Raw genomic sequence first — 23,838 nt, forward strand, 5'->3', positions numbered from 1 at the left:
GAGGTCCTCTCCCCTAGCATGGAGGACGAAGAGCAGACTCCATTTGAGGATCTCTCCCTCATTACAGTCGATCAGGTATATGAAGACGAGCAGCAAAGTCAGTCCTCAGGGAATGTGCAGGCGACCTTGGAACGGACAGCTCATGGAAAAACCCCGACCAAACCCAAGAGGAGGCGTGTAGTGGTGATAGGGGATTCCCTACTGAGGGGAACAGAAGCAGTGATCTGTGGGCCTGACAAGATGTCTCGGGAAGTGTGCTGTCTCCCCGGGGCTAAGATCCAAGATGTAACTGAACGACTGCAAGGAATCATAAAACCCACTGACAAATACCCCTTCCTCTTGGTTCATGTGGGAACCAATGACACTGCAAGCAATAGCCTCCAGAAGATCAAAAGAGACTACGAGGCTCTCGGCAGGAAATTGAAGCAACTAAATGCACAAATTGTCATCTCGTCTGTCCTCCCAGTTGAACGACGTGGCCCAGGGAGAGAGGGGAAAATAGTGGAAGTGAACAGCTGGCTTCGCAAATGGTGTAAACAGGAACGGTTTGGATTCTTAGATCACGGACTGCAGTTTCTTGAAGATGGACTTCTGGCAAGTGATGGGCTGCACCTCACAACGGTTGGGAGAAATGTTTTTGCCAAAAATCTCAGAAATCTCATCAGGAGGGCTTTAAACTGACTAATGTGGGGGAGGGAGACAGTGCTCCTGAAGGTAGGAGTCTATCAATTAATGAAGATGATCATCCAAATGTCATAGACCAAATGGAGCAAGCAGCACACGGACCTAGTGGTGGGAGGAAAAAATCCTTAAATAAGAGACACGGGGGAATGATTAATGGACTTCAATGTCTGTACACTAATGCGCAAAGCATGGGAAATAAACAAGATGAGCTTGAGCTCTTGGTACAGCAAACTAAATATGACATAATAGGCATCACTGAAACCTGGTGGGATAAGTCCCACGATTGGAATGTAATAATGGGGGGATACAATCTATTTCAGAGAAACAGACCAGACAAGAAAGGAGGAGGAGTGGCGTTATATGTCAGGGATGTGTATACCTGTGAAGAGATCCAAGATTTAGAACCTCAAAGCCAAAGTGAGAGCATTTGGGTCAAAATTAAGGGAGAGAAGAATAACAGAGACCTCATTGTGGGAGTTTACTATAGATCCCCAAGCCAAACGGAGGACATAGATGATGCCTTCCTGGAACAGATGGCCAAGCATGCAAAAGGAAGGGAGATAGTAGTAATGGGGGACTTCAATTACCCGGATATTTGTTGGACGTCAAACTCAGCCAAGAGCATAAGGTCAAACAGATTCCTCACTGGCCTTGCAGACAACTTCATTGTCCAGAAAGTGGGAGAAGCAACAAGAGGAACAGCCATTTTAGATCTGGTCCTAACCAATGTTGATGACCTGGTTAGTGGGGTAGATGTGGAAGGATCATTAGGCGCGAGTGATCATGCTCTTCTGAAGTTTACTATACAGCGGAAAGGAGCAGCCAAGCATACTAGGACTCAATTTCTTGACTTTAAGAAAGCCGACTTCATAAAACTTAGGGAAGTGCTGGGTGAGATCCCATGGACAGCAATACTAAAAGGAAAGGGAGTTCATGATGGCTGGGAGTTTGTTAAGAGGGAGATAGTAAAAGCACAACGTCAGGCAATACCAATGAGACGGAAACATGGAAGATGCCTAAAGAAGCCAGGGTGGCTATCTAAAGAACTTTTAAATGAATTAAGATTAAAAAAGGATGTGTACAAAAAATGGAAAAGGGGGGAAACCACCAAAGAGGAATTCAAACAAATAGCCAGCACGTGTAGACACAAAGTCAGAAAAGCTAAAGCACAGAATGAACTCAGGCTTGCTAGAGAGGTTAAAAGCAACAAAAAAGGCTTTTATGGGTATGTTCGTAGCAAAAGGAAGAACAAAGAAACAGTGGGGTCACTCAGAGGAGAAGATGGTGAAATGCAAACAGGGGACACAGAAAGGGCTGAACTCCTCAATGCCTTCTTTGCCTCAGTCTTCTCCGATAAAGAAAACAATGCCCGACCTGAAGAATTTGGAGCAAATGATTCAGCAAAGGAAACACAGCCCAGAATAACTAAGGAGATAGTACAAGAATATTTGGCTAGTTTAGATGTATTCAAGTCTCCAGGGCCAGATGAACTGCATCCAAGAGTATTAAAAGAACTGGCAGATGTGATCTCAGAACCACTGGCAGTCATCTTTGAGAATTCCTGGAGAACAGGCGAAGTCCCGGCAGACTGGAGGAGGGCAAATGTTGTCCCTATTTTCAAAAAGGGGAAAAGAGAGGACCCAAATAATTACCGCCCAGTCAGTCTGACATCAATAGCAGGGAAGATTCTGGAACAGATCATTAAGCAAACAGTCTGTGAACACCTAGAAAGGAATGCTGTGATCACCAATAGTCAGCATGGATTTCTGAAAAATAAGTCATGTCAGACTAACCTGATCTCGTTTTTTGACAGAATTACAAGCCTGGTAGATGAAGGGAACGCAGTGGATGTAGCCTACCTTGATTTCAGCAAGGCATTTGACAAGGTGCCCCATGATATTCTTGTAAAGAAGCTGGTAAAATGCGGTCTTGACTATGCTACCACTCAGTGGATTTGTAACTGGCTGACTGACCGAACCCAAAGGGTGCTCATCAATGGTTCCTCTTCATCCTGGAGAAGAGTGACTAGTGGGGTGCCACAGGGTTCTGTCTTGGGCCCGGTCTTATTCAACATCTTTATCAACAACTTGGATGATGGACTCAAGGGCATCCTGATCAAATTTGCAGATGACACCAAACTGGGAGGGGTGGCTAACACCCCAGAGGACAGGATCACACTTCAAAATGACCTTGACAGATTAGAGAACTGGGCAAAAACAAACAAGATGAATTTTAACAGGGAGACATGTAAAGTATTGCACTTGGGGAAAAAAAATGAGAGGCACAAATACAAGATGGGTGACACCTGGCTTGAGAGCAGTACATGTGAAAAGGATCTAGGAGTCTTGGTTGACCACAAACTTGACATGAGCCAACAGTGTGACGCGGCAGCTAAAAAAGCCAATGCAATTCTGGGCTGCATCAATAGGAGTATAGCATCTAGATCAAGGGAAGTAATCGTGCCACTGTATTCTGCTCTGGTCAGACCACACCTGGAGTACTGTGTCCAGTTCTGTTCACCACAATTCAAGAAGGACACTGACAAACTGGAACGTGTCCAGAGGAGGGCAACCAAAATGGTCAAAGGCCTGGAAACGATGCCTTATGAGGAACGGCTAAGGGAGCTGGGCATGTTTAGCCTGGAGAAGAGGAGGTTAAGGGGTGATATGATAGCCATGTTCAAATATATAAAAGGATGTCACATAGAGGAGGGAGAAAGGTTGTTTTCTGCTGCTCCAGAGAAGCGGACACGGAGCAATGGATCCAAACTACAAGAAAGAAGATTCCACCTAAACATTAGGAAGAACTTCTTGACAGTAAGAGCTGTTTGACAGTGGAATTTGCTGCCAAGGAGTGTGGTGGAGTCTCCTACTTTGGAGGTCTTTAAGCAGAGGCTTGACAACCATATGTCAGGAGTGCTCTGATGGTGTTTCCTGCTTGGCAGGGGGTTGGACTCGATGGCCCTTGTGGTCTCTTCCAACTCTATGATTCTATGATTCTAGGGCTTTTTTCCCAAGGAAACCCCATGTATACTGCTGTGCAGAATGCCGACACAGCCCTCAAATAAGGATTGATGAATCTGACCAGTTTTATTTCTCTTGGTTTCTGGTTTCCTCGAAGTTCAGTTCAACTTCAGTTCAACCCATTTCCACATTAGTTTGTGATTTTATTAAAGGTCTGCACAAAACTTACATTTTCATGTGCATTCATCCTAATAATTCTGCAAGCAATTCTCCACCATAAGTGCCCATAATTGTAAGTGCCCTGGAGCAGGGCATTTTCTGGGCACTTCCCCCAAATTACATCTTTTGGGTGGAGAACTGCATTGCAAAAATTTGGAGAAGTGCAAATTTTGAAAGTTTGCGCTTATCCACATTTACCTTTTGCCCCATGCTTAACAAACACAGGTCCACGCTTTAAAGCTCAATGTCCCAGCGCTCTGTTTTTCACCCTGGAGTGTTCCCCGTGAAAACCTGCTCTTTAAAGCTGAAGTACAACAAATGGCAATTTGGGTTATCCATGGATTTGCTGTTTGCTCCAATTCAGGTTTTCATGGTGAAAAGCTTTGGGGCAAAAAACAGAGCTTTAAACATGGGACTTTAAAGTGCAGACCATACCTGGAAAGCACAGAGGAAAGGTAAGTGTGGATAAACACATAGTTGCATTTTGGTTTGTGTCCATGGGCGTAGCCAAGGGGGAGCAGGGAGGGACAGCTGCCCCCCTAAATCAATAAAATTCAATAAAAATACATAGCTAACTGAGGTTCTGCCCCCCTAAGAAAATGCTTTCCCCCGAACAAAAATCCTGGCTACGCCCATGTTTGTGTCTGAGCACAGATTAGGTAGGTTCACTTCAGTGCAATTTTTCTAGAAAAAGAGGTACCGGAACTCACCAAGAATGCCTCCCTTGTTCTCTTATAATGGCAATGGCACACACCTGAGAGGTGCCAGAACTGAGTTCCAGTGAGTTCCAGCTGGAAAAAAAGCCTTGGTTCACAGTAAAGTGCCAACTCAATATCCCCTTCCCTACCTTCTGCCAAGTGCAGATGATAAATCACACTCCCGAGCAACAGTCAGCATCCCTCTAAGCAAAAGCCACGTCCCTCTGAGCAAAAGGGGCTATAGGCACCAGTTTTGGGGGGGTATGGGTGTCTGGTATAGAAATATAGAGCATTTGACACCAACAAGCCTACACGATATCCTTCCCATGCCTACTCATCCAAATGGCACATTGGGGTTAGCCAAATCAATGAGGATGACACAGTCCAAAACAGTGTTATGTGAGACCTTTGCTTAAACTTATTTGCTGTGCTATCTTTTCTCCAATTTATGACTATGAGGTAAGCAATTGTCCAAACAATCGTCTTGTTCATAGGGTGTAGGCAACATGGTATATTCCGTCCTGAGACTTCTCTCTCTGTCTAGATAGTATTTAACAAAACTCAACAAAGTTCTCATACATAGATTTATTGAAGAGAATCAAGGCACATGTAGAAATATAACATTCCAACAGGCTGTTCTTTATGGAGTTCATGGCGTATTGTAAGAATGAGCAGTGCTTTTTTTCTTAAAAAATGTTTAGGGGTACTCTTATTTTCCTACTCATATTGAAATACTGCCCCTCAATGAGGCCAAACTTAGATTCACAAAATGTTTAGGGGTATGTGTACCCCTGCGTCCCCCCAGAAAAAAAGCACTGAGTATGCGTATACCTGGTATGCAATAACTAGACTGCTTCCCATCAGCCGTAGCTAGGCTGCCCAATGCTTAGGGATGATGGGTATTTTTATTCATAGCATCTAAAGGGCATCATGTTGGCCAACCCTGCATTAATTATAAGTGCCCTGGAGCAAGGCATTAATAATGTATGATTTTAGTATAGTTCCTAGCATACTTTTGATATCTAATATATATGAAATAGCTAGAACAGTGGCCATGGTGGTCATAGCTGCAGCGGTATAATAAGATGGAGTAAGGCATACATATTGAGCCTCAGTCCAGGCAAAAAAATCAAGTTCCAGTTTCACTACAATCATCAACAGGACAAAAACTCAATTTTCTCTAGACTAGATGGAGGCCATTTTAACATAGAATGCTTTTCTATCAGCACAGTAATGGAAAAAAGTATGATATCATGTAGAGCACTGTATATTCCATTTCCGGCAATGTTGCCTGAAACAATGCAGGCAAGATCATTATTTAAGTCCCATTGATTTCAGTGGGGAGAATTGAACGCATGTTGAAATCTCTTTGACTGAAATTTTCGTTCCAGGCACAGTTCCGCTAGCTGCATTAACAATTCGAAATGGACAATTGGCTAATTTCTAATTCCTGCAGTTCTTCCTGTGTAGCAACACAGGAAACTGGTGCCCCAATAAACAAAAGATTATGTGGAAAGTGTGAAGGGAGATTGGTGGCTATAAATTACTCACAGTATACTCTGGTGCTGTTAAGAAACAGATCTCAGCAAGATTACGCTATCACAAATAGTTTTAAGGATTGTAGAATAGTCCAGATTTAGGAAAGCAACCATTATTCAATGGCTGATATATGATTCTGCACATGTGGTTTTTAAAATTATTATTTTTAAATCACCTTAAAAGTCATAATTACCTAAGCTGACATTGGTTTCATTTTTGCTTGATGCCTGTAAGTGATTTTAAAATATCTAAATACTGAGGGGTGTGTGTGTTATGTGACTTAAGTAGATGTTTTGATGTACAAATTAAGACCAATATTTCCCCTTTCCAATTTACAACACTCAGATCTTGGTTAGGGCTATGCCAGCTGAAGTCCCTCAGCAGCATGTATCTTCAGGAAAATTAACCCCCCAAATATGGGATCCTCTCCAAACCTGGATCCTTAATTTGGGGATTCAAACTTAATGGGCTTATATCTTCCACCCTGACTCAACTAAGGCTGGGGTAAGTCCCAAATAAGAGGTGTGGTCAGATGAGGCAGGGGGAGACAACCATATTCCAAATCCCATTCAGCTAGGTCATGTGACCTCAGGATTAGAGAAGCCACCCTCCAAGAATCCTGGAAGCTGTAGTTTACCCTTTACAGAGCTACAATTCCTGCACCCTTCACAAACAACATTTCCCAGGATTCTTCAGGGGAAGTTAATGCTTTAAATGTATAGTGTGTATGCAGCCTAGTTCACTGGAACTTGTAGACTATATCTGTTTAGATGAGGGCATAACTATTTGCAATTTGAGAATATTAAGAAAGAAAGAAAACAGCCTGAAGATTGGAGCTTGCTGCAAGTGGTAGCAGTCAAAACATTTCCATCTGGCAGAACCAGCATGGGAACACACTAAGGTGTGTTGAACTGATGTTAGTTTGGGAGTAGTACTAGTGTTATCAAGATAACTTGAAAGTTTGACACGTTTTTGCTTGGCTTGTAATAAAGGTTTTACCTGCAGTTTAGGTTATTGTTGCCTCTGGGATTAGATCTTATTTTAGAAGCTTCTGAATGATATTTGTCTAAAATGATGAATCATGTTCATATCTATAAAATCCACTCGGGAATAGCTTAGTGTTATGAGTAATATATTTCTTTTATTGCTCATATCTAATATTTCTCATCAATGCAATATCAGCTTGCTGCCTTTTAACCAATAGCCCCCAAGAGAGCAAGTTGATATATTTAAAAGTTTTATTATTTTACATATATGAGCAGAACATTTTACTTATTACACTAGATGAGACACGATTTTAAAAAGAGGTTCAGTCAGCTCTTTTACACCTGAAGGCCTTTGAGGAGTTCTCTGTGTTGAGCTTCATAGAATTTGGATCCAAAATAAATTAAGCAAAAAACCACACACACCAACCCACTCACTGTACAGGCTCAATAAAACAGGAGAATATACCATAAATAACAGTTTCCCATGCACCATGAGTAAAATAAAACAAAATGAAGAAAAGACAGATTAATGACTCAGATTACGAAATGAGCTATGAGAGAATCATTCAAGAATTCTTAATACTCCCATCAGTTTATTGTTACTGAAAAATATACGATATACGATATCTTTATTGTCATTGTCCCATGCAGAACAATGAAATTGAAAAACTACATAAAACATTCAAAAACCCCTAAAAACTCTGAAACCCCATTTTAAAATACACTATACTATAGAGATCCCTTATGCTGCGTTTAGAACCAGAATTGCATTTGTGTAGAAACTGTTTCTCAGGCGGCTAGTCCTGGCCTTTATAACGCTATACCTTCTTCCAGAAGCAGAAAGAGATCATTTCTGGGGTGCGTACTATCCTGCGCTATCTCTGCCGCTTTCTTATGGCACCTGATAGCATAGATTTGATCTAAGGTGGGAAGAGTGGACCCCATTATTCTCTCTGCAGTCTTTACAACCCTGGACAGCATTGTTTTTTCCCTGGCCGTGCAGCTCCCAAACCACACACACAGACCATAGGTTAATACACTCTCCACAGTGCAATAAAGCAACTATTTAGATATTCATGCCAAAGAGCAACAAAGGTGTTAGGAACAAGCCAAGTGGGGTCCAATAACCAATAGGTTTCTGAGGTCACATTCTTATCATTCATCAAAAACACTATTATACCACTTTAAAAGTCATGGCTTCCCCCAAAGACACATAGCTAGTTAAGGTTCCCCTAACCACTCCCAGCACCCTTTACAAACTAGTTCCCAGGATTCATTGGAGGAAGCCTTAGGTGTTGACAGTGGTATAAGAGTGCTTTAAATGTATTGTGTGGATGTAGGCTATATTTATCCACCCCTGAGGGAGGATAGGAGGTCACAGATATGGAGCTGAGAAGAGCCAAGGAGAGGGCAAATGTATTTATGAGATCAGGAATGTTGCAAACATGCCCAAAAGCTCAAGGAAAGGGTTCGAACATGGATTAACTTCTCCAGCTGGGCTGGCAATGTGATCCTCTCCATAGGAGGAACAGTTCAGTTTCACTTCCACTAGCACAGTACTCGCAACCTTTGTGGTTTTTACAGCTAGAATTTTTTAACACATCACTTTTAAGTGTGGACTCCAAGCTTCCTATTTTTTGTTACTTGTTTACTATGTGACCGAAACAGTTGTATTTTCACCTTCAGTTCCTTTGGCTCTCCTAACCAGCTGACACATACCACAGAGAGATGAGATGTTGAAGCATCAATCCTATTTCAACACTTGTTGAATTCATTGCCAAGTACCAGTGTAAAGTAGTCTACTCCTGAGACCATCCAAAATTCTCTTGCCAAGTTATCTCATTTCTGTAGTCTAGTGAGAACACATTTTTGTTCCTAAGTCAGTCTTTCCTATAAGTCACTCCTGCAAAGCGAGTTTTCTTTACATACTGAAAGATGCAATGCGTCATAATTTACCATTGATGATACTAAAAATCAGTAATATTTCTCTGACAAGGATCAAACTTTTGTAAACTGTGTTTGAAATGTTCAAGGTTTGGAGAGGATTACAGAGTATTGGTATGTGTGGGATAATGGGTACTTTCTGAGTAGCAGAAAAATATGGTGCTGTGATACCCTATCTATATGATGTGTTAGGAACCATGGGCACCTGCTCCAGGGGACAAAGGCTCTTTGGGCCCCCTCAATCTTTTTTTTATGCCCCCCCAATTGTCTGGATGTTGTGTGATGTTGCATCGGGCTCCCTCAATGTACTTTGGAATATGGCACCCCTGTTAGGAACCAATAGTTGCCTTTTCATAACTACTGCTCCTGGCTGACTCCATATAACTGCAGCTGCAGGCTTAGTTCCTCTGTCTGAGCCACTGCTCTCACTGCCTTGCCTGCCTAGACTGCTTGCTTCAGAATCTGACCCCACCTAGACCTCAGCCATAGTCCTCAGCCATGTTACATGACTCTTTTCAACTCTCATTTGTTTGCTTAGAACTGGACCCGCAGTTGTGGCCTGCCTTGGAGCCCAGCCAAAGCCTGGTAGGGAGTCAGACTCCTATTATTATTATTATTATTATTATTATTATTATTATTATTATATCATCATCATCACAAGGATCACAGGACAGTTTACAATATAGCATGTTCCATGAGTGTTAAACTCCCATCAGAGTATTTTTGTTCTTTCATTAAGGCCAACCAAATTACTGCCAGTATTTTTACATGTGGGAAATATATAACTGACAGTAACTGTCTTTTGCGCTGTCCCCAGAGTCGTCTGGAGGAAAATCATGCCTCCATGGGGAAAACAATCCGTGGGAGATCGTGGAGGAATGCCAGATACTTTTATAAATTCCAGTCAGATAACTAATCCCCAGTTTAAAAATTGGCTGTGCTCCCCTATACCAAATAATACATGATCAGCGGGTTGCAAAAATAACCTAAAGTAGAAACTAGTATTTCAAAGATTACATATGATGTCACTTGCAAATTGCATTCCTTCCCCAACTTTTCAAATTAAGTCCCGTGGCTTGATCTTAAACTTGGGTCAGCTGACATAAATTAACTCTGCTGTCTCTCTTGCATCAATCAAAGCCAATGTAAATAAGGAGCAGCACCGCAGTGCAGAATGCTAGAAAGCCATAAAACAGCCCTGGTTATCTTTGGAATGTTTATTGAGTCACCACCTAGTCCTGTTTATGCCAGATTTCATACCATTACCTCACATGTTGTATTTTGAAAAGCTAAAATTAGCAACTGCACATCAGGAGGATTTGTGTTCATTCCCCCAGGTCATGATCTATCTCACAGACCAGGGGTACCCAGCAAGTTGCTTCCAAGATGTTGTTGGACTACAACCCTCATCATCCGTGGCTATTGGCCATATTGACTGGGGCTGGTGGGAACTGCAGTCCAGCAACATCTGAAAGGTACCATGTTGGCTACCCCTGGCATGAACTTTATAGCCTTCTTTTCACTAAGACTTCTCCGTCATTTGGAAATAGCAATGTGCAACATTTGTTTTGTGTCCAAAGTAACTGTTTTGTGGGTCTGCCACTTGAGTGAAGAGGAAATTATGTCCACTTGTCAAATTGAGGTTAAGAAGACACTACCCCCTCCCCATTAAATTTTAGTGAATTCTAATTACTGCTGCTAATTGAATTGCTTCCTTTTGTTTCCATCTCCACTGCTGCTTCTGCAATCCTAGGTATTATTAGCTGCATCCAGTGGGACTTCTCAGTAAACATGATTAGGACTGGGCTGCAAATCCCATTGATTTCTTCTTCTAATCCCATTAATTTCCATTAATTGTGCTCACTCCATATGGATCGGCTGCAGTACAACTATACGTTTGGGGATATCAAAATTCTTGTCAAGACTTTCCTTTACCAGCGTCCAAAGCTTACAAAACAATGCCACCTCGTGGTGCTCTATTGAAATGTGTTCATTTAATGTGCAATCTTATGGAGGGTGACTTGGAAACGAGTCATGCTGTCTTTGGTTGTGCTTACCACCAGATAACCATGCACAAGATTTAAGCATAAGAAAGATTACATTAAGCGAAAATGATTTGTCATTCCTTATACCAAACTATTATTAAACTAACATTTTAAGTTGTTTACTGTGCTATCAGAATTTCCCACTTTAAAATAGGACCCAAACTGCTGAAATTTGTATATATTTTGTTGGGGGGGGGGGAGAATTCGCAGTCAAATGTTCTTCGTTAAATTTTTGCATACACTTTAATTTTTGTTAGTATTCACAGTTATGGATACATTATATCTATGTGTGTGGACAAAACACCAGTTCATAGAAGGGAACCTTCTATGCAGCTGTACACCTTGTAATCTATAAATTGAACATAGTCCACTAGCCATAAATGGTTGTGTTATTTATTACATTTACACCACACCTTTCCTTTAAGGAGCTCAAAGTTGTGGACATTGTTCTCCTCATCCTCATTTCATCCTCACAATAATCCTGTGAGGTGGGTTTAGGTTAAGCTATGCTGATGCATCATCAGAGTTTGATAAACACCCAGGTTTTGCTGCTTGCTGGGGCCTGCTCCCCAACCCCACCAAAATAAGAGGTTGACAAGTACCTGGTAGGCTACATACAATACATATATTTATGAATATGTTGCAGGTTTTGCTTCCCAGTTCAAAATAGAATCTTATTCTGAGGCTAAGGCCACGTGACTTCTGAAGCAGGCTGCAGCACTAAGAACACAAGAACATAGCAAGAGTAGGCCAGATCAGGACAGTGGCCCATCAAGTCCATCATCCTGTTCTCACAGTGGCCAACCAGATGTCTATGGGAAAGCTGCAAGCAGAATTCAAGCACAAGAGCACTTTCCTGTCCTGTGGTTTCCAGCATAGCTGCCTCCAGCTGTGGAGGCAGAGCATAGCCATCATGCCTAGGAGCCATCGATAGAACTCTCTAGGTAAAGGTAAAGGTATCCCTGACCATTAGGTCCAGTCGTGACCAACTCTGGGGTTGCAGCGCTCATCTCGCTTTATTGGCCAAGGGAGCCGGCGTACAGCTTCCGGGTCATGTGGCCAGCATGACTAAGCTGCTTCTGGTGAACCAGAGCAGCGCATGGAAACGCTGTTTACCTTCCCGCTGGAGTGGTACCTATTTATCTACTTGAACTTTGACGTGCTTTCGAACTGCTAGGTTGGCAGGAGCAGGGACTGAGCAATGGGAGCTCACCCCGTCATGGGGATTCAAACTGCCGACCTTCTGATCGGCAAGTCCTGGGCTCAGTAGTTTAACCCACAGTGCCACCCGCATCCTCTCTTTAAAAGCCATCTAGGTTGGCAGTCAACCCTGTGAGAGCGAGTTCCATGGTTTAACTATGTGCTGCATGAAGGGGGGCTTTCTTTCATCTGCCCTGAATCTTGCAGCATTCAGTTCACTGGATGCCCATGGGTTCTAGTGTAATGCAAGAGGGAGAAGAACGGTTCTCTATCCGCTCTCTCAATAATTTTGTAAACTTCTATCATGTCACCACTCACTTTTTCTCTAAACTGAAAAGTCCCAAATGTTGTAACCTTTTGGTTGCCCTTTTCTGAATCTTTTCTACATCTAGGATATGGCAAAGGCAGCCAAAGTTGTTGTAAAAGTTTTTTTGAGCCACAATCTATATTAGCATATAGCAACCAGAACTGTACACAGTATTCCAAATGTGGTGGCATTATGATATTGATGGAAATAATAACATCAGTTTGTTCTACGTGGAAGTTTTATCGGTGTGGTGTGGCGCATTCCTTGTTTTGAATGCCTTTGGGCAGGACACCTTTCATTAGCTGCTCTCCCTCATTGAGTCTACTTCCTCACCACTATTATAACCAGCTGCTTCTCTTCTTCCTCATCACTGCTATCACCTGCTTCTTGGCTTGCCAGGCAGACAGCCAATGAGCATGCAGACAACGGCATCTCCTTCCCACCTTCTCACCTCTCACCAATGTTTGGACCAGAGAGAGAGAGAGATGGTTAAACAAGCTGGTGGCAACAGAGAAGGAACAGGTCTGGTGGCGTTCTTGTCAGTGACCCCCATGTTGGGATGTGAGCCCCCTGGCACATGCTCAGCCATGCCAACCTTTGATGCCAGCCATGAACAGGTTCATATATGTTGCATGGACCCAGGAATGTTAGAAAGCGCCTCACTGGGGACTGTTTGGGATTAGAACAGGCTTCCTCAAACTTGGCCCTCCAGATGTTTTGAGACTACAATTCCCATCATCCCTGACCACTGGTCCTGCTAGCTAGGGATCATGGAGGTTGTAGGCCAAAAACTTCTGGAGGGCCGAGTTTGAGGAAGCCTGGATTAGAACAAGTATAATATCATCTGACAGACCCGAAATGGAATCTTGAGCATAGGTTTCACAGAAATAAATACAGCAACACAGCTTTGGAGTGTGCTGCATGTGGGCCAAATAACAGATTTCAGAAAGCCTAATAGGCTGGAAACACACATAATATTTTCCAGGGCTGGAAGTTGTATGATGGCATCATGTCACCACCCACAATCCAAGTATATGCATTTTTAAAAATATCTTAGGCTCTAGTTAAACTGCTTATACAGGTTTTCTACATAATTATCACTAACCAGAGAGAGGAAAAACCCTGATTCCTCATTTCTTAAAGAAGCTCTAGGGTTATTTTTTTTTAAAGGCAAAATAAGCTGTATACTTCTCGGTCCAGTTATCCTCCAGCTATTTAAAGCATTTTTTTAAAAAATGTGCTTCCCATCTCTAGCACCAATAGCACCTGCAATTTATAAATTCTTTATAAAATGAACAAATAAGATTTATGTCCTGCACATCAAAGCTACCCCCCTTCCAACCTGATGCCTTGATTCTCATTATTACAGCTTGCGGTGATCAAGCTATCAAAGTTGGACTGAAGCTTGAGCCACTCAAGTGGTAAGGATGTTGTTTGGGATGATGTTTTCATTACCAAGCAGGTGTTCAGAACAGGACACAAGTAACGCTGCTCAGGGGGACATTGTTCCCAGTGAGCATGTTGCAGTGAGCATGTTGCAGTGACACAGCACAGGTTCACCGTCAGCAGCCAGCATCGCCAGGTGCAGCCCAGTAATTTTATACAAAGTTACTGTGCCACAGTGGATTAGCCAGGAAGAGGGCACGGGAACAAGACATGAGATCTCATTGTGGCCTCCCCATCCTGTTGTGATGCAGACAATGTGTGGCTATTCTCCATACTCACCCTCTTTCTGTTATGATGCATATAAAAGCTAAGTCACAGCAAATGCTTTTAAGTGTCCTTTTCAAAGCACAAAATTATCCAAGAATACACAGGTCCTTGACCCTTGCTGTGCATCTTTGGCCAATTATCTCTAGTGAGTTCTGTCTCTCACCACCCACATCAATACCAGAAATTGCATTCCTGTAATTTGATAGCATGTGGAACAATCCTTAGAGCACAGAAATTAGATCTTAGGATAGGGTTGCCATAGGCTCAGAATTTCCTGGACATAGGCGGTATGCAGCCCTTGCAAACAGTGTCTAGATGGAAATTGCCGGAATGTTCAAGAAAATCTGGACATATGGTGGTCCATGTTGGTAGTGTAGAGTTTGGTGATTTTCATTTAAATATAGCTCAAAAACTTCTTTTTTTGAGATTTCGCTCCAGAACTTTGCCCCCCCCCCCCCAAGCAACTCAACAACTTTGGCCAAACCTTTGTGTCCGGATTTTTACTTTTTGAAATTTGGCAGCCCTATCTTAGAATTTAAAGTGAATACTCAATTTGCACATATTGGTTTTTTGTTAGTTTGTTTTTAAAATAGGAACAGTTATTGTCAGAAGTAACTGCATCCCTTACACAAACTTCCTCTTTCATATCCATGGCTCTTTCTTCATGTTGTAAGAAATGTGACAACACAAAGATTTGTTTACTCCAGCAACTAAACAATTTAACTCTTATTTTGCGATACTTTGCTAAAGCGCTTTCTGAAACATAGGAAGCAATATGCATTTTTAGAATCGGAAGTTTATTCAACACTAGTACTGCGATGAAAGCAAAGTATAAAAATGTTGTAACACATAACTATGTGCAAATGAACTATCAATGCCATTACATAAAACCCAAGGCATTAAATTTTGTTACTTTATAGCAATGGCGTAAAGCTTAAATCTCAAAGATAATATTGTCATACTGAATAGTATCTTTACTCAGAAATGGCTGAATGAAACAAAGTGTCTTACCAGAGCTATAGTGATATTCTTCCAAAACTGTCCGGGCATTCTTAGTGAATCCTGAGTCAAATGAAATAAAATTTATACAGTCAATCCATCTGAAATGTAATTATAGTCAAATTCTGAAGGATATGTTAACACACTGCAGTAAACACAAAAGTACTAGCATTTCGGATGTTTATCAACTGGTCTGTGAGTCTGAAAGAATTCTTTTATTCTCTTTGAGAGTGGGCTGTACTGTCTGCATCCAAACTATGCATAATTTTATCTTATACTGAATTCTGAAAACTGCAAATAAAGCACTGCTCTTAACAGAAGGCGTAAAATGTGCACCGAATAAATGTTTCACATAATTAAAGCATTCTTGATATGTTTATTAAGCTTTTTATCATGAAAACCTTGGAAACAGTAAGACAGATGGATACGCACAGTATTAAGGAATTTTCAGTGCAGAAAACAGAACAGATATGAGAACAAGCATCTAGCTGCATATGATTCTAATACAATGCCAATGATTTGTAAGGTTTATTCTTTTATCATCACATTTTCAATGGCTGCCAAATAGCTACCAGGCCCTGTTCAAATTCTTATTACTGATGTACAAAATCCATGAACATCTCAGGACCATGTAACCTAAGGAACCATCTGCCTTTGCCTGTATAGACCCAAAAGATCACTTACATAGATCATCTCGGGTAGTTTTACTCATGGTACCACATCCTACAGAACTATCCTAGGGCGGTGACCTAAAAATGCAATTTTCCACCATTGTCCCTGCGTTCTGGAATGCCCTTCCCTCTGCCATACATGAAGCATCATCCATTAGCTACCTGCTTGTAATGACATATCTTTTTGCCCATAATTTCCTGACCTACAAGTCAACCTTTTTATTACTGAATTCCTGTTTCTACAGTACTGTTAAACTGTTTTTATGTTGTGTTTTTGTATGCCACTTAGAGATATTAAAATATGAAGCCATTTAGAAAAGCTTTTATATAAATAAATGGATTTATATCTCATAATTCCTCCAAAGTCTTCCCATAACCAGTTTCTCCTCAAAACAACCCTGTGAGGCAGGTTAGACTGTGACTGGTGCAAGACACTGACTGGTCCAGTGTTACCCAGTGAGCTTCATGGCTGATTCAGGATTTGAATCCTGATCTTACAGATCCTAGTCTAATTGCTCTGACCACTAAACCTTACTGGCTTATCAAAACAGAGGTTTGTGCTCAATTAATAAAGTTCAACAGGTAGGGAGACTGAGCTGGGCACCTTTGGTCCACACAAACATTTACCCACCATCTGTTCTTGATTCAGACATTCTGGAGGAATTATACCAACAGCCTGGCATAATAAATAAATAAACAAGCACAATCCGTTTAGTGACCATGGACAAAAACACTGCAGTTTAAGTAGGACATATTTGTCAAAAAGAGATCAAAAGAATTACAGCATGAAAAAAATACAGCAAAAAAAATCATTTCTATTTCTAGCTAGCTTACCACTCTGTTCATCTTGGAGCTGAAAAATGCTCAATAGCACCCCTAGATATCCTTTGTTCAATTAAGCTAGCTACTCTACTATTATTTCATTCATTACTGTATTCCTCATCAGTCCAGAACCAATAAATAAGCAGAGCAAAATGACAGTTATAAATTATTTTGAAAATTTTATTTTGTCGGAAACCATCATTTATTTTTTACACTGGAAAGGTGGGGATATAGGTTTTCTCAGATCAATCATCTCCTCTTAAATGGGGAAGCTACATTCAGCCAGCTCGTGGGCACAGAAAAATGATGCTTTAAAAAGTTACACAAGCTCAGTGATGTTTATCACAGTCTGTAAACAATCCCTGAATATTGGCCATGCATGCTGAAACCTACCCTGTCCATTAAAATAAAAAAGGAAAGCATATTATGAACATAGAAAGTTGCCTTATGCCAAGTCAGACCATAGGTCCCTCTAGTTAAATACTGTCTACACTGGCTGGTAGCAGCTCTCCAGGGTTTCAGATTAAAGGACATTCCCAACCCTGCCTGGATATGTCAGGCTGAATGCCAATCTCTCTCTCTCTCTCTCTCTCTCTCTCTCTCACACACACACACACACACACTATTTATTAATTTTATTTCTTTGTCACCTAGCACAGGGCAGGGGGTCTCCAAGAGACTTACAATCAAGTTTAAAACCATGCAAAATGGTTAAAAACAACCACCAGAATTTAACGAATCAATGCATAAATGGGTTACCTCTAAAGGATGCACGAATTTCCAGCTCTTTTGCCTTCCCCCAAATATCTTTCATGGCTACTTTGATAACTGGCCCTTCACACATAAAAAAGAGGATTACTCACATTGTAATGTAATTACCGTATTCTGAGAAGAGGCAGCAGCATCACTGGATGAGAGCATCATGATAAATGACAACAGCCCACTTGATTATCTCAGAGGTAGTATAATTTGCCTGGTTGGTGTTTTTTTAACAGATTCTCTCCCAACCCCGCAACATACCCTGTTCTTGGATTTCAGGGAGGCATTTATATGTTGCCAATAAACCCTTGGTGGAAATGAGCAGGGATGAGCAGTGATGAGACTCTGCCACTGACACCACAGCAGGCGCAATGTTGTCATCCTCTGGGGCGCAATTTGCCCATCAGCTATGTTCCAAATAAAGAAGCTTATTTCAGTTAGAAACACAGCAGGTTGAAGATGCTGTACTTGGAAGTACAGCTTGAACACATATTCTGACTCTTCATGGGTCAGGAGGCACCTCTGTGTAGAGTTTAGGCTAAGCATCCTTACTCTCCAACAGCAGCGTTGCCTTCTGTATCAGGTATGGACAACTTTCATGCCCCCGAGGACCACTCTGTTCTCCAAATGGTCTGCATGCATGTCAGAAGTGTATTATGCCAGACAAAGTGGCCCCCTACTAAAGCTATTGCAGAAAGTGTTTCACTATTAGGTGTTCAAGCATAACGTCACACGTTCTGCTCCTTACAACTTGGAAAACCAACTTTCCTTGGGAGGGAAATAGTAGTAAACCTCTTTTTTACTACACATTGACTAAAAGTTGGTACGGCCGCTGTGGGTAAGGTAAACATTGCCTTCAAGGCCAGATCCAACCCACAGGCTAGCAACTGACCACCCCCACCTGCACAAAAAACAGAGTCCCTAAACATTTCTTGTTCAAGACAGTGCTATGTTATAAGAATTTAAGGTCTCAAATATGTAAACTAAATGTACAAGGCAAACACGTACATAAATACATAAACCACATGTCTGAAACAGTACAGGAAGACAGTCCTGAGACCATTTTGACTCACCCCTTCTGCGATGTTTGTATGATGTTTCTGGGGGTGGTCTGGAGTTTGAGGGTGGGCAATTTGAAAAGTCTACATAAGGGCTGGCACACCTTTGTTCTGGGTTCTCCTCCTCTCTCCTGCGTGTGGGGGGAGCACCCTGTTGCAACAGTTTAAGGCTTAATAGCTACTTTGCTTCTCAATATTCTCTGGTTGGCCTCTGTTATTTTCTCCTACCGATAGGGAACCCACTTAAGGACTCTATATGGGCTCTTGGATACCCCATAAGGGAAAAAGGGCAGATTTTGTTCAGTGGGGTGGGATGGGGTGGAGCTATAACACCCATTTCTTTTCAGATGGACATAACTGAGTATGGTCTAACTATTCTTTTCTCTCTCTCACTTTGAGCACCGCTTCAAAGTAGTTGCTAGTGCAATTTGGCATTTAATCAAGACAAAAATGTAGTACAATGATTTTACACATTCCTGAGATCATTTATAGAGAACAAAGTACATTCCGTTTGTCTCGGTTCACCAAGGTGTGGTGTACGTGCTAGAAATAAGTGGGTGTCAGTTTTGGTTCCTCTCAGTTTCTCAGTTTCTAATCTAAAGTCCAGTTCCTCACATTTCCACATCAGTTTGTGATTTTTGAAAGCCTTCAAGAAAATGCATTAACATTTCCCTGCAAATTTATCCTAATGCACACATTTTTGCAAAGCACTTTTCCCTAATATAATGCATTTTGGTATGTTATTGCCACTAATACATGCATTTTTATGTTCAACTTGTACACACTACTTGGCTGGAGAACTGCACTGCAAAATTTGTCAAATTTATTCATTGTCATGGATCCTTTATCAATGGCTGCATTAGAAGCATTTGCAGCACCCAACCACACTCAGTGTTACTTTTGATAAATACTTGGTAAACAGGTAAGTGGAAAGCTGGATTTCTGTGATAAGTTCTCATGGGGAAAGAATCTTACAGCTGGATACTGGAATGGTGCCAAAAATACCATTACTGAATAAATCTTGGAGGAGTAACATTATCCTTTAACAAATATTTACTCATCCTGCATTTTAGAGGTACATAAATATGTGTGAATGTGTGCATGCCTATGTTGCAGCATTATTATTATTATTACTTTTAGCGTGCTCCAAGGAAGGGATATACAAAATGAAAACCAGATGACTTGAATGGAAGCATTTGTCCATCCATCTGGGTGTGTATTGTCCACATTGACTGGCAGGGGCTCTCCAGGGTTTCAGACAAGTTTCTTTCCCACAACACTACCTGGAGATGCCAAAAACTGAATGTTGGTACTAGAAGATCTTCTTTCACCTGCTCTTTGTGCAGAGGCTCTGTCCTTTCTGGCCAGGTTAGACTTTGGTATACTGATCTTTGGTTCATTAACTTCCTGGGTTATTACTGCACTGTGCCCTATGCGGGGCTGCCTTTGAAGACAAACTTGCAAAGACCTAAAGTTTCAGCAGCACTAGGGATGACTGCCCAAAGAGAAAGCAAATTTATAGAAAGGCTTATTTTTTCATATTTCAGTATTTGTGGAAGAGAGACATGCCTCTTACAGTACAATCCTAGACATGTCTTCTGATAAATGCACACGAATTCAGTGTGGCTTACTCCCAGGTAACTAGGTTTAGGATTGAATTTAATAGACTAAACAGGAATATGCTTTAGACATATAAACACATGTGGCCTTTAAAACTTTGGGTGAAGAGTAGGGTGACCATATACTTTAGTCGCCTTTGACTAGACATAACCGTCCAGGGGTCCTTTACCTTTTTTTACCTTATATATAAAACAAGCCTTATTTGAATGGCTGTTCAGACTAAGTCAGGATTAAGGATAAGGAAGAGCAGAGACCTTGAAGCTGGCACTCAGCTCTCCATTTTCTCTATATTTAAATTATAGCTATTTAGTTAGCATATGCAAAGTTACACAAGCATCAGTCCTCTTTTTTGGTGATGCATAAGTGCCCTTCTGCACAGCGATCAGAAGGTTGGCGGTTCGAATCCCCGCGACGGGGTGAGCTCCTGTTGCTCGGTCCCTGCTCCTGCCAACCTAGCAGTTCGAAAGCACGTCAAAGTGTAAGCAGATAAATAGGTACCGCTCCGGCGGGAAGGTAAACGGCGTTTCCGTGTGCTGCTCTGGTTCGCCAGAAGCGGCTTAGTCATGCTGGAAGCTGTACGCCGGCTCCCTTGGCCAATAAAGCGAGATGAGCACCGCAACCCCAGAGTCGGCCACTACTGGACCGAATGGTCAGGGGCCCCTTTACTTAAGTGCTCCTCTGCTAGCAGGGAGGAAATAATCTCCCTGGTCATAGAATCATGGTATTACAGAATAGCAGATCAGGCGGCCTTGATGCTGGTATAAACTAATTGGAGTAATTAGAGCTATGCACCCCAAAATTGGGCAGATGTTTCCGCACTTTCAACTATAGCACATAATAACTGTTGAATAAGACACTATTCTATCCAGTAAAATTAAACAGTTATTATGTCATTTTGATACTCTGTATTGTATCTGTTATACCAGAAGGCATCTTGAGGGCAAGGTGTTGCACCTGCAACAGTCTTTTTTCTTTCTTTTTTTAATAAACAAAACACACTGCATTGCTATACTTATGCCACTGGAAACATCCCATATTTTATCCTGTTCATGATGAGGCTGCTTTACTCAGCCCAGAGCCCATTGAACTGGGGTTGGCCTGGAGGTGGGGGGAAGGAAATGTTTCTAAATAAATGTGTATAAGGAAATGCCCTGTGCATATAATGCTTAAAAATAAATGCCCTACCCTAATGCTTCGAAGGGAAAGGAGTGAGGAAAGCTTGCTTGCCCAACCAGGCACTCACCCTATCCCCCACCCTGAACAATTTCAAAGTTATTTCCTCGACTTCCCTCTGCTGATATGTCGTCGCCTTCTCCACATACGCTGCAGCTGCATGTGGGGGGAGAGAGCGAGCGAGCAAAGAAGAGAAAAGCCACGAGGGCAACCCTGCTACAGCAGTGGCAAGCAGCCTCGCTCTGCTGCGGCCATTTTAAACATTGGGGGGGGGGGCGGCGGCGGCGGGAGGGCTAGAGGTGTTGCGTTTTGCTTTTGCAAATGACGAACTACACCTTCTTTCTGTGTGCGTGTGTTTTAAGGGCTGGCCTCCTCCTCTGGAAAGGAGGGAGCGGAAAATAAATAAATAAATAGAGACTGAGCGAGAGAGGTGGTGTGTTGAGCGGTGCATGTCGTCTTCGGGAGGCTGGCTTTCGCTCTGAGGGAAGGCATTGACCACAGCAGCAGCAACACGGGAGGGGCGGCTCGACCCGGTCGCTGCCGTCCATTCTTTCTCGCCGCCCCCGCCTTCGGGTGCCAGGCAGCGGAGAAGAAAGGGCAGCCGGCGTGGCTGCCGCCTTTCTCTCTCGCGGGGGCAAGCTTCGCTGACGCCGGACACCCCATAAGGGGAGGCAGCGGAAGAGAGACGGAGAGAGAGGAAAAGGGGCCGCCGCCGCCGCCTCTGGTCTACCGGCGTCTGGCTCTCTCCTCCCCGCCCCCCCCCGCCCGCCATTGCAATAGGCGGTTGGCCGGTGAGGGGCATTGGAAGTCCCTTTCTCTCCTCCCCCCTCCGGCATCCCGTCGCCGAGCGTGCGCCGAGTGGGCCTCAGCCGCGGCGGAAGAGGCAGGCCGAAGCGGGAGGAACGAGGCCTAGTGCCGTGGCTGCGCCTCTGAGGCGCCGGCGCCTGGGCACGAGAGGCAGCTGCTGCTCCCCGGGGGCGCGATGGTGTGAGGAAAGGGCTGGCCGAGCGAAAATGGCCGGCGGTGCTGGCGGCGGTGTCGGAGGAGGAGTGGGCCGCAGCAGCGTCGGGGGCTCCAGACACAGCCTCTTCCTGGAGGGTGAGTTGGGTTTGTTGTTTTATTATGGCAAGCGCCGGGAAGCGGGGAAGCCCACCCAGGGCGGGCAGCCTAAGGACACCGCTTGCTTCCGAGTAGACGTGGAAAAAGAGAGGCTGGAGGTTCAGAAGGGAGTCGGCAGGTTTCCTCCCGCCCCGTTTGGGTGTGTGTGTGGCGGGGGGGGGGGTTATTTCCCATGCAGTTTCGAGGGGTTTCAAAGGGGAGCGTGTGTTTGTGGCGATGGGTGACTGGCAAAGGTGAATGTTTAGGGAGAAGCTCAAGCGGGTTTTACTTTTTTGTGTATGGCTGTTCGCTGTGGTCAGTTGCTAAGGGCAGTGGCCTGTTTTTCATCCTTCCACCTCATCTCTTTTTCTCCTCCCCCCCCCCCCGCTTCTTCGTATTTTCTATTTTAAAGGAAATTAGAAATGTCATATTGAATATACTGGGAAGGAAGAACAGGTGGGTTGGTGGGAATCCTAACGTGGGAATATTGCCATGTAAGGTTTCTCTTTTTCTTTTCTTTCTCTCTCCGTTTTCATACCTGCTTCACTTGGAAAGGTAAGGGAACGACTTACCATATATATAGCATGATCCTATACGTATTGGTTGGGCCCACTGTGTTACTTCTAGCAAAGTGTAGATAGGGTTTTTAGACTTAATTAGTCCTATTTGTAAAAAGGTAGCTTTTGCAGCACTAAATGTATGAAGTACAGCAAAAAGTTTGCAAAGTACTCATATAATTTGTTCTAATATTGTTCTGTTTCTTTTTAGGGTACAGAGAGTTTAATGAATTGTGCAAGCATGATAGCTTTGCATCCTGTTTCCCCACAGTGATAATGCAACATGCTGTCTTCTAAAAAATACTTTATCTGGGAGATAGATTTCAAAGAATAGTTCCTCTCCTGTTATGCCTATTTTTAAAGGGCAGTATGCATTTATACATCACATAATTAGAGAGATAATATATGTGATAATCCTGTCAAACATATTATTTTTAGTGTTTTGTTCCATCAATCAAATAGTACTGATGTTTCAAATTGAGAGATGGAGAATTATGAGTACAAGTTCATATGCTTTCTTTCATATTGATCTGTTAAGGGAAACACTAATTTATTATAATGAACAAAGAGCAAAATCAATGGCTAGAAAGGAATGTGAAGAATCTCTCCGATACAGTTCTTTGGATGGGCGATGTAGCAGTGCAGTGTCAGAAAATGACACTGCACAATTGATGCAAGCTGAAAGAAAAGGTTTAAGCTTGATCCACAAATGCAACTATCTACACTAGTGGGTGCTCAATATAGAAATGAGTTTTACATGCATAGGAGCCTTTATTCACGTTG

General features: G+C 42.6%; 1 protein-coding gene and 1 long non-coding RNA gene across 4 annotated transcripts in view; one reads left to right on the forward strand and one right to left on the reverse strand.

Moving 5' to 3' along the window:
• SENP6 (SUMO specific peptidase 6) overlaps positions 1-23,838 on the forward strand; it is a 71,295-nt gene that overhangs the window by 3,210 nt on the left and 44,247 nt on the right. The window contains exons 1-2 of one of the 3 annotated variants that reach the window (XM_083497353.1): positions 21,696-22,006; positions 22,082-22,498. The exons of 1 other annotated variant lie outside the window; for it this stretch is intronic. In XM_083497353.1, coding sequence (XP_083353479.1) covers positions 22,414-22,498 — 85 coding nt within the window. In that variant the 5' untranslated portion in view covers positions 21,696-22,006; positions 22,082-22,413. Of the gene's footprint in view, positions 1-21,695; positions 22,007-22,081; positions 22,499-23,838 lie in introns of those variants that run through there. One more of the 3 variants, XM_083497352.1, reaches the window with a different exon arrangement.
• LOC310704228 lies at positions 7,705-21,594 on the reverse strand. The gene is made up of 5 exons (XR_014524662.1): positions 21,471-21,594; positions 18,623-18,758; positions 17,550-17,624; positions 15,310-15,360; positions 7,705-8,009 (listed from the first exon to the last, which is right to left on the reverse strand). It is a non-coding gene; the product is annotated as an uncharacterized lncRNA (long non-coding RNA).

Source organism: Podarcis liolepis, assembly GCF_965112155.1.
Source record: "Podarcis liolepis genome assembly, chromosome: 3".
Classification (NCBI taxonomy): domain Eukaryota; kingdom Metazoa; phylum Chordata; class Lepidosauria; order Squamata; family Lacertidae; genus Podarcis; species Podarcis liolepis.